The sequence below is a fragment of the Gastrolobium bilobum genome, unplaced genomic scaffold (assembly GCF_033153095.1).
Source record: "Gastrolobium bilobum isolate Gb01-03AN ecotype WA unplaced genomic scaffold, APGP_CSIRO_Gbil_v1 utg18685, whole genome shotgun sequence".
Lineage (NCBI taxonomy): Eukaryota > Viridiplantae > Streptophyta > Magnoliopsida > Fabales > Fabaceae > Gastrolobium > Gastrolobium bilobum.
This window is the reverse complement of record NW_026898737.1, coordinates 47,434-61,036: the sequence shown is the minus strand read 5'-3', so window position 1 is coordinate 61,036 and position 13,603 is coordinate 47,434. Positions and strand designations below refer to the sequence as shown.

The following is a 13,603-nucleotide window of genomic DNA, read 5'->3' as shown; positions in this document are numbered from 1 at the left end:
TATAAGATTTTGCAATTTTTATCCTTTTTTTATATTTTTCTTTTGCACCTTATTATCAATCCAGTGTATGCGAGAGACTGAGAAAGTGAGAAGAGTGAGTTCAATTAGATGTAAGAGAAACCCTTTTGGGAATTATGAAGCAAGGATTATGTATGACTTTCATTGTCCAAATCACTTATTCTAGAGATTAATTGTTTTTATAGCTGAATGTTTTGGCATTCTTCTGTTTATTCATAACATCCCATTATCAAGAACTCTCATACCAAACAAAGCCTCATATTTTTCCATTCAGTAGCAAACTAATGATCATGCAGTGAAAGCTCTTCCATTCAAAGTGACTTAAACATCAATTTATTAAAGACACAAGTATTGAAGGTCAAACATCAAGAGTCAGAGAGAATAAATCTTTGGTGCTACTGTTGCACCAAAATTCACGGTAGCACCAAAGATTTATTAGGAGAGCAGGGTCTAGTTCAAATTTCCAAAACAGAAATAATTTAAGATACTCTTCCTTGAAAATATAAACATGTTCTGAAGTAAATTGTACGTGTTCTATTTTCTATATATAGTGAAGAGTGCCATAGTTCAATTTACTGGCTCTTGAAAACATCCTACATTAACGAAACATTGCCTAATGTTGATAAAAAATAAAATAAAAACAACTTTCAGTTTGTTATACTCAAAAAGGCAACTCAAAGTCAAAGGTGTATCTGAGTTTATTCTATTTGTAGACGCTTATTCCTTGAAGGGAAAATGTAAGTTTCACATACCAAAAGATGATCTTATCTGTTGATTTTAAATTTTGATGATAAAAAAAATGAGAAGAATAGAGAGAGAAGAGGAAGAAAAGAAATAGTGATAATTGATGTTATGTGAGGGAGGTAAGCAAAATATCTATATATATAAAAAAAATTACTTTTTTTTTGTGTAATGGTGAATTTTCATAGCCATATTATCTCAAAAAATATATGTTAGAAGGATATAATATAAAATTATTGAAGGCCCATTATTTATAAGTTTGAGATAGTTATTTATCATTGTATAAGAGTCAAAATGATTACGGGGTTACAAGTTTCATCTTTAAAAATATAATGAATCATTTAATTTGAAGTTAAATCTTTAAGATCTCAGAATGCCCAATGAGATCCACAAATAGACAAGTTGATAGTACTACACGGATACTAAGAAATTGTCCTATCTTAGAAATAATCATGTCATCGTTTCCCTTGGATTGAATCTCTTAGGAGACTTTATCTTTGAAATAACAAGTTGCTATGGCAGTATCATGCACACACTAGTCCAACACATGTTTCAGTCATATAGCAAATATTAAATTGCTGCCACTTGCCTTAAAGTCATGTTCGTACAAAATTTCTGATAGCATATTCTCAGGCTTCTATTATGCAGCTCACATGCCAGCATTCATGTTAGGAGCTTAATCCCCATGTCAACTGAGAAATCAACCCTCGTTATCCGTGGTATATATCACATATATAAACTAAAACTAGAAGCCACTACTGAGAAATATTGGAATCTTCTATCAAGTTCCAAGAAAATTCCACCGGTTAACCGTATGTGATGTAGCAGAAGCCCAAATTAATAACCAATTGCATAATATATAACTAATTTAGCACTAAAATCGTGTTTAAACTTTTTTAAAGGTTACTGCCGTTTGAGCTTCTCAAGAAAATCCAACTGCATGCAAATCAAGCACATTCACCATTTAAAATACAAAAGATTCCATTCAAACAATGAAGTACAATAGTATAGTAAAGAAGTCAAATAGGTACCTTCAGATCCAAATTTAAGCACCCATATGATATCTGTACTGGGTCGAAGTGTTAGCAGCTGAGCCTTACCAGGCTAAACTTGTTATACTAACAAGAAGGAATAATGTTAATTACACATAAAAAAAGTTTTTTATATAGCTCTCATTAATATCATTATTTTTTTCTTTCCTTTTTTCCCCTCTTTTATTCAGCGACATTTATACAGCACAATCCCTTGTTAGTGAGACCACATCATACTTTGGCAAAGTTCTGATATGAGTCAGAATCAAATCAAATCATAACATTTGAACTAATGAAAATAAGTAAAAAATAATTGAATCCTCACTAATAATTATAGTTTTTGACCTAATGATAAGTGCTCAATCCAACATCCCCTCTATAAATTATATATGAGTTGCACATTATATAATGAGCAACATTACTCAACAACAAATGGTAGTCATATTACACTAAGGAGACCATGTGATAACTCTATATTAATGAGTCAACATGATTAGAATATGTAATGTGTAATTGCAACCGTTGAAGAAAAATGAAAATTAGAGAACAAATTACATGCATTTTTAGGTTATACACAATGCTAAATCACAGCACCAGAGCTTCACTTTTAGGATTTGAATTTTGTAGTCTTTCTACCAGATTTCTATTCTATCCTCTACTGACTCTCCTTTATTATTTTGGAGACGATTATCCTTTTCTATTAATACCAAATTTCAGCTTAAAACCCCTAAGCTAAGACATTGTTTCTATACTTTTAGTGAGATACATCTAAACAAGCTTAGTTAAGGGAGGAGCAAGTGACAACTCATAAATAAGCCTTAGACTTGTTTCTTTATATTAGCTAAGAAACACAATAATCCAGGTTCCAGCTCAATAAACCTAAACGATACACCAACAATGTTTAGAGGAACTCCAGGCATGTAATCAGATTGGTGACACAAACAATGACTTCCAGTAAGTCCCACTACGTAAAGGATGAACCTGCATTTTTATTAGATGAATTAGACTCCAGACCTTCTACAGCTCTAGTGCAAAGAACGGTCAACTTGCATTTTAGGATGACAATCCTTGTAATTTTCAGGTACAAATCAATAATACCATTTGGCTTTAAAATAATATACAAGTAAAAACTACAAAAGCACCTTAGCAATCAAGGTATACATGCAAATTCAAGATTCAAATAAATTTCAACTGTATCTTGGACAAGGAGATAAGCATAAGCTTAAAAAGCAGATGAGACCATGCAAGCAACTTCAACCCCTAAACATAAGCATCTATATCGATGTTCTCAAGGGTTGTATCCTTCCATGTCAGGTTCAGTAGGCATGTTTCTAATATTACTCTGGTAGGCAAAGTCATCATCAAGATTCTCCATAGTTTTCCCAAAAACAAACGACTTCGTACCCATGGTTGTAAAGGGCATCAAGCCAAAAGCTCGGGCAGTCTTAATCTCCCTGGCAACCTTCCTTTGAGCCTTTGCACTAATGCCAGTCTACTCAGTGAACAAGAACAAGTTAGTAAGATCCTACAATTTAAAATAAAGATTATAACATGACTGGGTGGAGGGACAAAAGGAGAAAAAGGAAAATGATTGCATTACTAATTCTCAAACATCCATCCTTTATTTTCAATATCATTCTTTCCCAGTCTACTGCCCAGCAGTGCATTAGAACTTACCTTGCTTCTCTTAATGATGATTCCAGCCTCTGTTATGAAGTTTGCCAGGAATCTAACATTCTGCATAAAAATATTAATACTCCTAAGAGACCTTCCAAAAATAGCATTAATGGGAAAATTTATTTATTTTATTATTCTTATCAGGGGAAACATGCAAATCATAGCCTCACTAGCAAGAAGGAAGCAAAAGCTACTGTGGTTGAATAGAGTCGTCACAAATATCTTCCTCACCTTCAACTTCCCTCACACAATATAAATGCTGAATCACCATAAATCAATGATGACTTTAGCATAAAAACATAACAAGAAGCAGGGAAAAAGATTAGGTATGAGTTGGATATGAAAATATTAACCTGAAATTTTCATAATTTTGAAGAGATACCAAACTGGCTCTAAAGATTTAAAGAAGGCTCACTATGTAGAGCTCACTCAAGGAACCAAGCAAAAGTTATTCATTGTTTTTTAAGGTTCACATGTAATTAGCCTCTTGCAACTGCAAGCAAAGGCTTCCCTAGACCTGCATAGAGCGGGAGCTTTACAGCATCTCGTTGCCCTATACTATAAAGCTCCAGGTTGCCCTACATCCGAGTCTTCTTTGTTTTAATACTAATACATATGGGAAAGGCTGAGATGGTATCTGTGTTAGGTTGACTCATTCATACACCATTTCCAACGATCCCAAAATGGTAAGATAGTCAACACTGTACACAAAAGACCTAACCATATACACAAGAATTTTGATTGTTATGGTTGCAGAATAACTTAACAGAACCAAACTGCATTTTTCGGAATCAGTTTTAAAAATCGAACTGGTTTTATAAACCAATTTAAAAAAGGAACCGAACCAAAAGAATCAGTTGGGAAAACCAGTTCATAACCGGTTTGCATATCCAAACTGGTTCTGAACCGGTTATAAATCATAACCTAGTTTTGAAACATGAATCGGTTCCGAATTGTTGATCTGAACTAGATCCAAACCGGTTCGTGAAAAATAAAACTGGTTTGGATTAAATAAAATAATTTGGTTCAGTTCAAGACAAAAATCAGTTCGGGTCACCATGCACACCCTTGATAACAGTTACATTCAGTTTTTATCATTACTGCTTTATCTCTATCAAATAACTCTGCAACAAACTACACACAAATTAACAAAATTTCTAGTTTGTTTTCATTTTATTATAGGGTTTAATGTTTCTCCTGTCACATGATAACTACACACAAGAAAATTTTATCTCCTGTTACCCAAAACAATGTCATTATGGGGTCACCACTGACAGGAGAAACGTTAAAGCCTTTATTATATCATAATAGTTATATACAAAAACAAAAACTCAATGCAAGTGACAATTTTCATTTAACAAAGAAATCAGAAGTACATAGTTACTACATCAATGATAAAAAATATACAGAGACTCATTATTACATAGGAACTGCTCCAACGTAAGTGCATACCCTGAAATCTGCTTGACTAAGAACTTCTTTGGTGGTTACTTTGAATTCAGCCCTTACGGGAGGTTTGCGTACCCCAGGTTTTCTAAGATCAAGATCCTGTATGAAGAAAGATACTGCAAGCATCACAATACTACTATGATACATTTGATACAAAAGAAACAGCAGAGAAAAGGTCGTAAATACCAGGCAGTGAATAGGACACACAAGCACAGAAATTGTTTTTAGAAGCAAGCAGAATAAAACTGATGATAGGCTCAAAAGCATTTAACAACATTGTTGGTTACCCAAACTATTGATTGAATCTGAATAATACAATGTGTATATGTTACTTCATGTAATTTAAATCCTTCAATGCAATGGACTGAAATTATCAACATTATCACCAGAATTTAAAAAGGAAAACAGAGAGAAAGAGAAAGTATCAGTAATCCTGTCCAGCCAACCAAAATTCTAAAAATGCCACTCTGAATTTTTCTTGTGTAAGGAATATCAGCAAAAACGGTTCAATGCTATCAAGTTTGAACCTGAAATATGATCCTATTAGAATTCAAATTCTGAAAAAGGAGAAACACCCTCTCTATCTTAAGTGTTCTATATTGTAGGAGAAGAAAACCATAGGGCTGTTGCTCTTCATGACAAGTCCAATGATGGATCAGCTTTTATCAAGGGTAAGCCTACGAAATCAGTCCCTCTTCTTCCAAACATAATAAAGACATCTGTTGGTGCTCCTACTATAAGAAGTATGGACACACCAAGGAGAACTGCCTTAAGTTCCATAGGAAGGAGCAAGTTCTTAGTCGCACCTACGGTTCAAGGGTTTTCAATATAGCCAAGCCAATGTTAATTCTTCATATACTAATGTTAGAGAAGATTAAAAACCATTAAGGTAACCTCACCTACTAGCTTAAACTTTTGGGTTGAATTGGTTCTTTGCATGGTATTAGATCCTCGGTGTCACGGGTTTGATTGTCACCGCCTCTCATTTAATTAATAATTAATTAAGTCTTGTGGAATTTCTTAGCACAGGTAGGTGGGTCTGTGCATTATCCACCCTTCAAGCTCAGTGGGCTCTCATGTGAGGGGACATGTTAGAGAAGTATTAAAAACCATTAAGATAACTTCACCTAACAGCTTAAGTTTTTGGGTTGAATTGATTCTTTACAACTAATCATGGGCAAGGTCCCATCAGTAGCAGATGAGGTAATAGCCCTTAGCAAGGATCATTTAGAAGGCCTACGAACTCTCAAGCTCCCTTAGTAAGCCTTCGGGATCCTATTCTCTATTTATGACTGGTAAAAACTTCTATTCACATTCTTTTAATGCTTTGAGTATTGCCTCTGAAGATTCATGGAATCATGGGTAATTAGCTCTGGTACTACTGACTAATGACTATATGAAATTTTAGTCTCCAAATTTTCTATCCTACCAATCATCTTCTTGTAAGCATACTATAACCGTGGTTGATGGCTCGCATGACTCAATTGCTAGCTGTGGTACTATCAAACTCCAACCTTTCATAGACTTAAGAAATGTTTTTCATGTTTCCAAACTTCCCAATAATCTGATATCCATTAATAAAATTACTTAAATTGGGCAGTACCGTTCTTCCATTCTCATTGTGTTTTCCAGGATCTTGTAAAAGACAGGGAGTGCAATTGGAGTTGTATTATTTCCTCACCAAGCATGATGAAGGTGCTTTCAGAAGGTAGTCCCAATCAGAAGCTGCTCGCTTCTTGTCATCAATCCAGCTCTGAGCCTTCACAAATCCAGCTCCAACATAGGCGTCTTGGACACCCTCTTTTCTCTCTATTAAAATCCATGTTTCCATCTTTCTATTCAAAAGAGTCTGTTAAGTCTTTTCAATATGATGCCTGAGAATTGGCCAAACATTGTGTAACTTTTCTCGCAATTCTAATAAAAGTGCTGAACCTTTTTCTCTCATTCATTCTAATGTTTGGGCATGCCTCTATTTCTAATATTTCTGGGACAGAATGATTTGTTTTATTCATTGATGATTGTAATCAAGTAACTTCACCGTTCTTGATGAAAGACAAATTAGAAGTATATCAATTACTTGTTAACTTTTATCATATGGTTAAGATACAGTTTGGAATGTACATTGAACTTTAATGGTAGGGAGTATGCAAAGCAACCTTTCTCCATCTTTCCAAAGGAACATGATATTATTCATGAACTCAAGTGTGGATATTCCCCAACAAAATGGTGTAGCTAAAAGAAAGAATTGACACTTGAAATTACTAGAGCCCTATTCTTTCATATGTATGATAATAGATACACACATGACGAGCTAACTTTAAGTTGTGCATTCTTTTCAGTTGTTCATAGGAGAAGCTCCATGTGCTCTTTAAGACACCAACATAAAAAAAATATTTCACAAAATACTTTTCACTATACTTCATGAAATACTTCTAACCAAACATCTGCATATGATTTATCACTACATCAAAGACCAATTCAGACATAAACTATATGATGCCCTCATGCTCATGCCCAAGACAAGAATAAAAAGATCAAAGAAATAAAATTTACACAGAATATCTAAAATTAAAATAAAAAATAAAAAATAAAAACAGTGATGATCAGGGATGTTAGCCATTGCTATTCAACATACCTTTCCACTATATGTCGAACCAGGCCAAAATGTGGAATCATATCGAAAAGAATAATCTTCTTTTTCGATTTCTTCTGGATCAAATTCAAAGTATGTAGCAGCATTCTTCAGTTTTCCATCCATTCCATCAGATAATGTGTCAAAACCTTCTCCTAAACCATGCATCATCTGGGAACTTCCACCATCTACAGAACTAGATCTATCTTGAGCCTTTATATGTCGATTAAGCTTTTCAAAAAAGACATCATTTTTGGAATTTCTCCCAGGAATTTCACCAAATATCCGCTGCTCAAATTCCTCAGGGGACTCTGACTTATTGGCCTGCTGATTAACAAATCCTTTATCTGCTCAAACATTGTACAATAATATCATAAGGATTAAGAAGTAAATCCACCATCTGAGAGAAAGAGACAAAAATAACAAACTCCAAACAATCCTAACCATATAAAGACTGAACCCATTATAACAGAAAACATGAAATTCAACTGAAATCCATAGAGGTTTGCTTCACTATTTTGGTTGGAAAGCATCTTCTCCTATTCAGGGTAAATAGGAACCCAAGTATTTGATTAGAGAAAATAGGAATAATTCCCCTAATTACAAGAAAGAATCACATCACAAAAACTTCCTACCTTTCCAAACCTTACAATTTGCATACGCTTCCACTCTCCTCTTTTCTCCTTTTATCATATTCCTACTGCCCAAATTTGTTTCTTACCCAAATGGGTATTCCCACTACCCAAATATTTTCCTTCCCCACCTGTCACATGGGCAGGTTGTTACAATGCACATATGCTTGAATGAGAAAGTGAAAGAAAGTCCTAGAAAGGTCAAGAAAATGATAGTGTAGAGAGAAACCAGAGAGTATTCTTCTGTAAATTTGAGATTTTTATTCTCAATTATCTCTGTGATGAGATTGATAAAACTGGACCAGAATTTGGGCAATGCCTAAGGAAAACAGAAGATATTTTGATTTATAGGATCTCCCTTATCCCAGGATTTATGGAACACCAAAGGATAGTAATAGAAAGAATGACAACAAATGACTCTCCCCCAGGAATTCAAGAGCCTGGACTCTGCCACAAACTCAACAGTTACCACTCAATAATAATCTCTCCTCTCTGCCCTGTTTTTCCTTCTATCCTAACTACCAACTATTTAGAAAAATATCCTCCAAAATTAAGTAATCCTAAGTACTGTATCTAACAATATCAATTAATATCAAGTAACTCTATCTACTATATCTCACAATATCAGATAACTCTATCTACTATATCTCACAATATCAGATAACTCTATCTACTATATCTCACAATATCAGATAACTCTATCTACTATATCTCACAATATCAATTAACATCATGTAACACTATCTAATATATCTAACAATATCAATTAATATCAGGGAGCCTGCTACTAACAGAGATCTAATATTTATAGTTAGGTAAGAACAGCTGGAGACAACTGTCTAACTAAATCCTAAGTCTGTTACAACAGTTTGCACCAGCTTATGTTACAAAACTCTGAAAAAATATTATTATGATCTGTTTTTCATACAAGAGGTGAGCTCTCTATAAGAAAAAGCCTATGGTAAACCACAAAGAATTTAAAGTAATATTGTGCATCTACAGTAAAATTGACTTATGAATCTACACTAAAATTGATAAGATTGTCAAACAGTACCTGAATTCACCCATGTGGAAAGATCTCTGAACAAATGGGTCTTATTAAACAAATGTGAAAAATCGTCATTTAACGATCTACGTGCAACTGAAACAATCTTCATATTTTTGCCTGCATCAAACAAGTTTGAAGCTGTTCATTTATAAGCTCTACCCGCTAGATTTTCCAGCAGCTAAAAACCACAACAAACAACACAGAAATTACCAAAAAAAAAAAAAAACAAGTCTCACTTCTTATACACTGAAATCAAAAATATTATATTTAAACCTGAAAAAATGTCTCAAATATTTCCCTAGTGTATTACAAAATTTAAAAATAAACAAATAATAGCTTTCAGCTATAAGATTATTCATCATACACATGTTTATACATTCAAGACAAACCCACTAACACTTATTCAAAACTATCAACAGCAAATAGGAGTACTCAATCTGGCAGTTTGGTTCCAAAGTCAGCATTCAAATGACACCAATTTTCATGTACCCGTACGTAGAGCTGTCAAAATGGGCCAGCCCGGCCCATTTAACCCTAGCCCATGTGGGTTAGGGCCAAAAAGCCCATAATGATATTGGGGCACATGAGCCAAAAGCCCTATGGGTTAAGGCCAGCCCGGTGGGCTTTTCAAAAAATTTATGTGTATTTTTTTTGTTAAACAAAAAAGCCCATACTTGATTTTTATTAAACTGTTTGTAATTTTCCAATCTCAAGCAACAACCTATACCAAGTTCCAACTTGGTTTTCCAACCAATTTGATTTTATTTAACCTAAAATCTTATAAAACAATCAGATACAAATGCTTGACAAAATGAAATAAATTTCCATAAAAATTTGGGCAGCAACTACATGTTTTTTCTAGTATCCCTTTACCACAGAATTTGTGAAGAAATCATCTTCAGAAATTATGGACTGGCCCTGACTCCTTGCCCAGTCGACATATTGTTTCTTTCCTCCCAAGTTCTCATAGTTGTTTACCAAACTCAACACCAGCTCCATCCCATATTGTGATTATATGCACCTTTCAAACTTGATATCCCCATCTTAATATTAAAAATTTAGGTAAATACTTCCTATTAAATAAAAAAGGCACAAGACAGTTTAAATCACATTCCACTTTAGCCACACTATCATAAAATTTTAAATTTCTTTCCTTTTAGTAATCTTATTTTACGTATGATTTCAGGAATGAAGAATATGGCATTCCTTCTAAAATATTAGGTTACATAAAAAATGTAATTGATTCAAAATGGAGAAGTGCATCAATTTACACATAATGATTGAAAGACAACCATGGCATGCTCCTCAATGCAGATAAGACAGGAAGAAAATTAAAGAGCTACAGTATCCAAGGTTATAGTTATAGCTTCAGCAAAAACCAATACCAATTCACCATATTCATGTGTACACACACCACTAGGGATGCACACAAAAAAAAGTGGCAGCAAACAAATGTCAATGATAAATATAGATAACATTGTAGATAAGCCAAGCCTGAACATATGATATACTAGATTCGACATATTGTTTACCATACAATACCACAAGCGATGGATGAATTCAAGGCTGTACTGAAGCGAACAAAAAGAAAGGAGATATTACAATCCAAGATTAAAGCTCACATAGTTTCCAGAATCAAAACTTTATTTCTCATTGCCTTTGAAATACCACTTTGTTACCACCAGTCCATCACCACTTAGACTCAAGACAAGAGGGATAGAAAAAGATAAGGGATATAGAACAGACAACTTTTAGTTTGAGTAATCCAAGTGTTTCCTTTCCATTGTCTCTGAGGACAAACCAACAATATTGCAATACAACTGATGCATCTATAATTAGTATAACTAAAAGCTAATGCTTGCTGAATTCCAGAAATTGCATCTAGAACCAATAGAATCGTCAATGATCTAAACTACATTCCATTTGAGCAACCATTAAAGGAAGCCAGCCTGCTACCTTTATCATCACATGAATTTAATATGCATATATCCCATAATTCTCCAAGCAACAAAAGGATGGAAATATGTTATACCGTATATCAATAAATTGAATCATGCACACATGCGAGTATAATATTCCCATGTTGTAACTAGGTGGAAAAAGTTTCCAATTCTACCATATGGAAAGATATAACTCAGCATATCTACTCAGTGCCATTACTTTAGAATTTAACAAGTCAAGAATGCATCTATGTATCAGACCTAAGTAAATAGATCCACTAACATAATATTTCCATGCAGTTGGTAGTAGTTGGATAGTGGTTCCACCTCCACCCTCTAAAGAGAAATAATCTAACATAGCTAGATGCCAATGCCACTACTTAAAAAGTATACCAGACCCACCTAAACAGATCCACCCAATTCCCCTATTTCCCCTTAAAACAATTATTCAGCATCCACAAACATGATAAGCAGAAACATAATCTTGAAGAGAACTCACATGAATTCAGTCTCCCAATTAACTAGGTCAAAATCTAAGTTAGAAACAATCAGATTTATTATTCACAAAAAAAAAAAAGATATGACTTACAAAACCAGATAATTGGAAAACCACAGTTCCAACAGCACAACACAGAATTCAGATAGCTCTACACAATTCTACAAGAAAGATGTGGTTTTTTCCTATTCATGCAACAACCAAAGCAAGAAAGACAACAACTTTGTGTCACTAGATATGGCCCTGAATCGAACCCGAAAGGACTGTGCAATATTAAATAGATTTTTTTTTTTGTGTGTGGACATATTAAACAGATTTATCTTCTTTAATTATTGATTAAACACAACCAAAAAGAAAAGGGATAACTTTGATCATTGCATGTTTGATTAAACACTAGACAAAGTTAAGGCTTTTAAAATTAAATCTCCATATAATCAAATAACAATAAATTTGATAGTTCTCATACTGAAGTATCCAGATAATCGATGAATGGGTTAGGAAGAGAGCCTATACAGATCTTATTTTGTAAGAAAATCTTATATATATATATATATATATACCAGCAAAATATCATAGATACCCATGTTGCCGATAATTAAAAAAATTATAAATTCAGAATGAAATTAAAATGATAAACTTAAATCCGTAGAGCTTTAAGTTTATCATTTCAAATTGAAGCAACAGAATGAGGGCAAAGAAAGAGATGAGAAAAACGACTATCAAAGGAGACACAAAGGCTGGAGACCATTTCCTAATCGAAGTTTAAGTGTACATCAAATCATAGACCCATACATACACATAAAGAACTATTAATATTAAAAAAAAAAAAAAAATCCCAAAACAGCTCCAACGTGAGTATTTTAGTCTTGATTTTCGAATGAAAAGCTTTCCCAACATTTTTTTTTACTTTCAGTCACTACCCAAGCAACAATAACAGCAAACAAATATAAAATCGAAACAGATTTCTCAGTATTATGAGGATAAAGAACAAGTAAATTACGGAATGACCGTCACCATGATTTCAAAGCAAAAGGTGATTGCAGAAAATTAGGGTATTAGAGAAATATACCTTGAATGGTTTGGAAAGAAAATAGAATGCAATGTGTGATCCTTATCTACGTGCAATTGATTCTAACAAACCCAAAAGATACTGGGGTTTTGAGAAGGGGATGAAGAATTTTGAATTTTTCAGAGAAAACTATGGCTATCATGGAAAACCCAAAAGATACAGGCTGTACGTCCATATACATTTATAAAATAAAATTACAATATATATTAAAAATTGAAATTTCCATCTAAAAACAAACTCTAGTGACTAATAAATTATAGAGAAAAGTGTTTGTCATTTTAAATGACATAACACTATGTCTTTTTAAGAGAGAGACAGACACAAGAAAAAAAAATATTTAAATTTTAAATTAAAAAAACCACTCACTTTTTCTCTCCTGTTATTTTCATTCATTTTTTTGTGACTATCTCTCTCCTAGAATGATATAACTTATATCATTTAAAATCACAAACACCTGTTATAAAAAAAAAAAAAAATCACAAACACCAAACCCTAAATTATAACAACGAAGATTGAGTATAAGACTTGTTTTTTTACACCGGAATAATTTTATCCTATCCCTATAAAATAATACATTAGAAAAATTGAAATAAAAATAAATGCAGAAATCTCAGCATAATATATGTAAATAAAGGATCCTAAATGATTCAATATGACAAGAAAAAAGACATGAAGAAGGAAAACCTAACGGAATAAAGAGTGAGGGAGAACCGGAACAAAGAAGCAATACTTACCAGGTGGCTGCCGGCGGTGGCCGAGCTGCGGTGGCTGAGAGAGTGAGGTGAGAGCGAGAGGGAACAGTGGAAGAGGTTCACGACTTTGAATACGATTTAAGCTTTCAGAGTAGGGCTTCAAAATGGGTTTAAAATT

The 13,603-nt window shown here is 33.5% G+C and overlaps 1 protein-coding gene across 1 annotated transcript; it reads right to left on the bottom strand.

The window, feature by feature from the left end:
• Nucleotides 1-2,808: 2,808 nt before the first annotated feature.
• Nucleotides 2,809-13,574, bottom strand: LOC133283663 (uncharacterized). Its single transcript, XM_061480557.1, has 6 exons — nucleotides 13,468-13,574; nucleotides 9,235-9,345; nucleotides 7,552-7,895; nucleotides 4,920-5,015; nucleotides 3,468-3,527; nucleotides 2,809-3,282 (listed from the first exon to the last, which is right to left on the bottom strand). The coding sequence occupies exons 2-6, from the start codon at nucleotides 9,335-9,337 to the stop codon at nucleotides 3,079-3,081; spliced, it is 807 nt and encodes a 268-aa protein (XP_061336541.1). The 5' UTR covers nucleotides 9,338-9,345; nucleotides 13,468-13,574; the 3' UTR covers nucleotides 2,809-3,078.
• Nucleotides 13,575-13,603: the final 29 nt, after the last annotated feature.

What these genes read in the sequence shown, in the direction of transcription:
- LOC133283663 (XM_061480557.1), bottom strand. Translation starts at nt 9,337, where the DNA reads ATGAAGATTGTTTCAGTTGCACGTAGATCGTTAAATGACGATTTTTCA. An exon ending in TTCCACATGGGTGAATTCAG is followed by an intron (nt 7,896 to 9,234) that starts GTACTGTTTGAC and finishes ATGTTTGAGCAG; the next exon opens with ATAAAGGATTTGTTAATCAG. An exon ending in TCATCATTAAGAGAAGCAAG is followed by an intron (nt 3,283 to 3,467) that starts GTAAGTTCTAAT and finishes TTCACTGAGTAG; the next exon opens with ACTGGCATTAGTGCAAAGGC.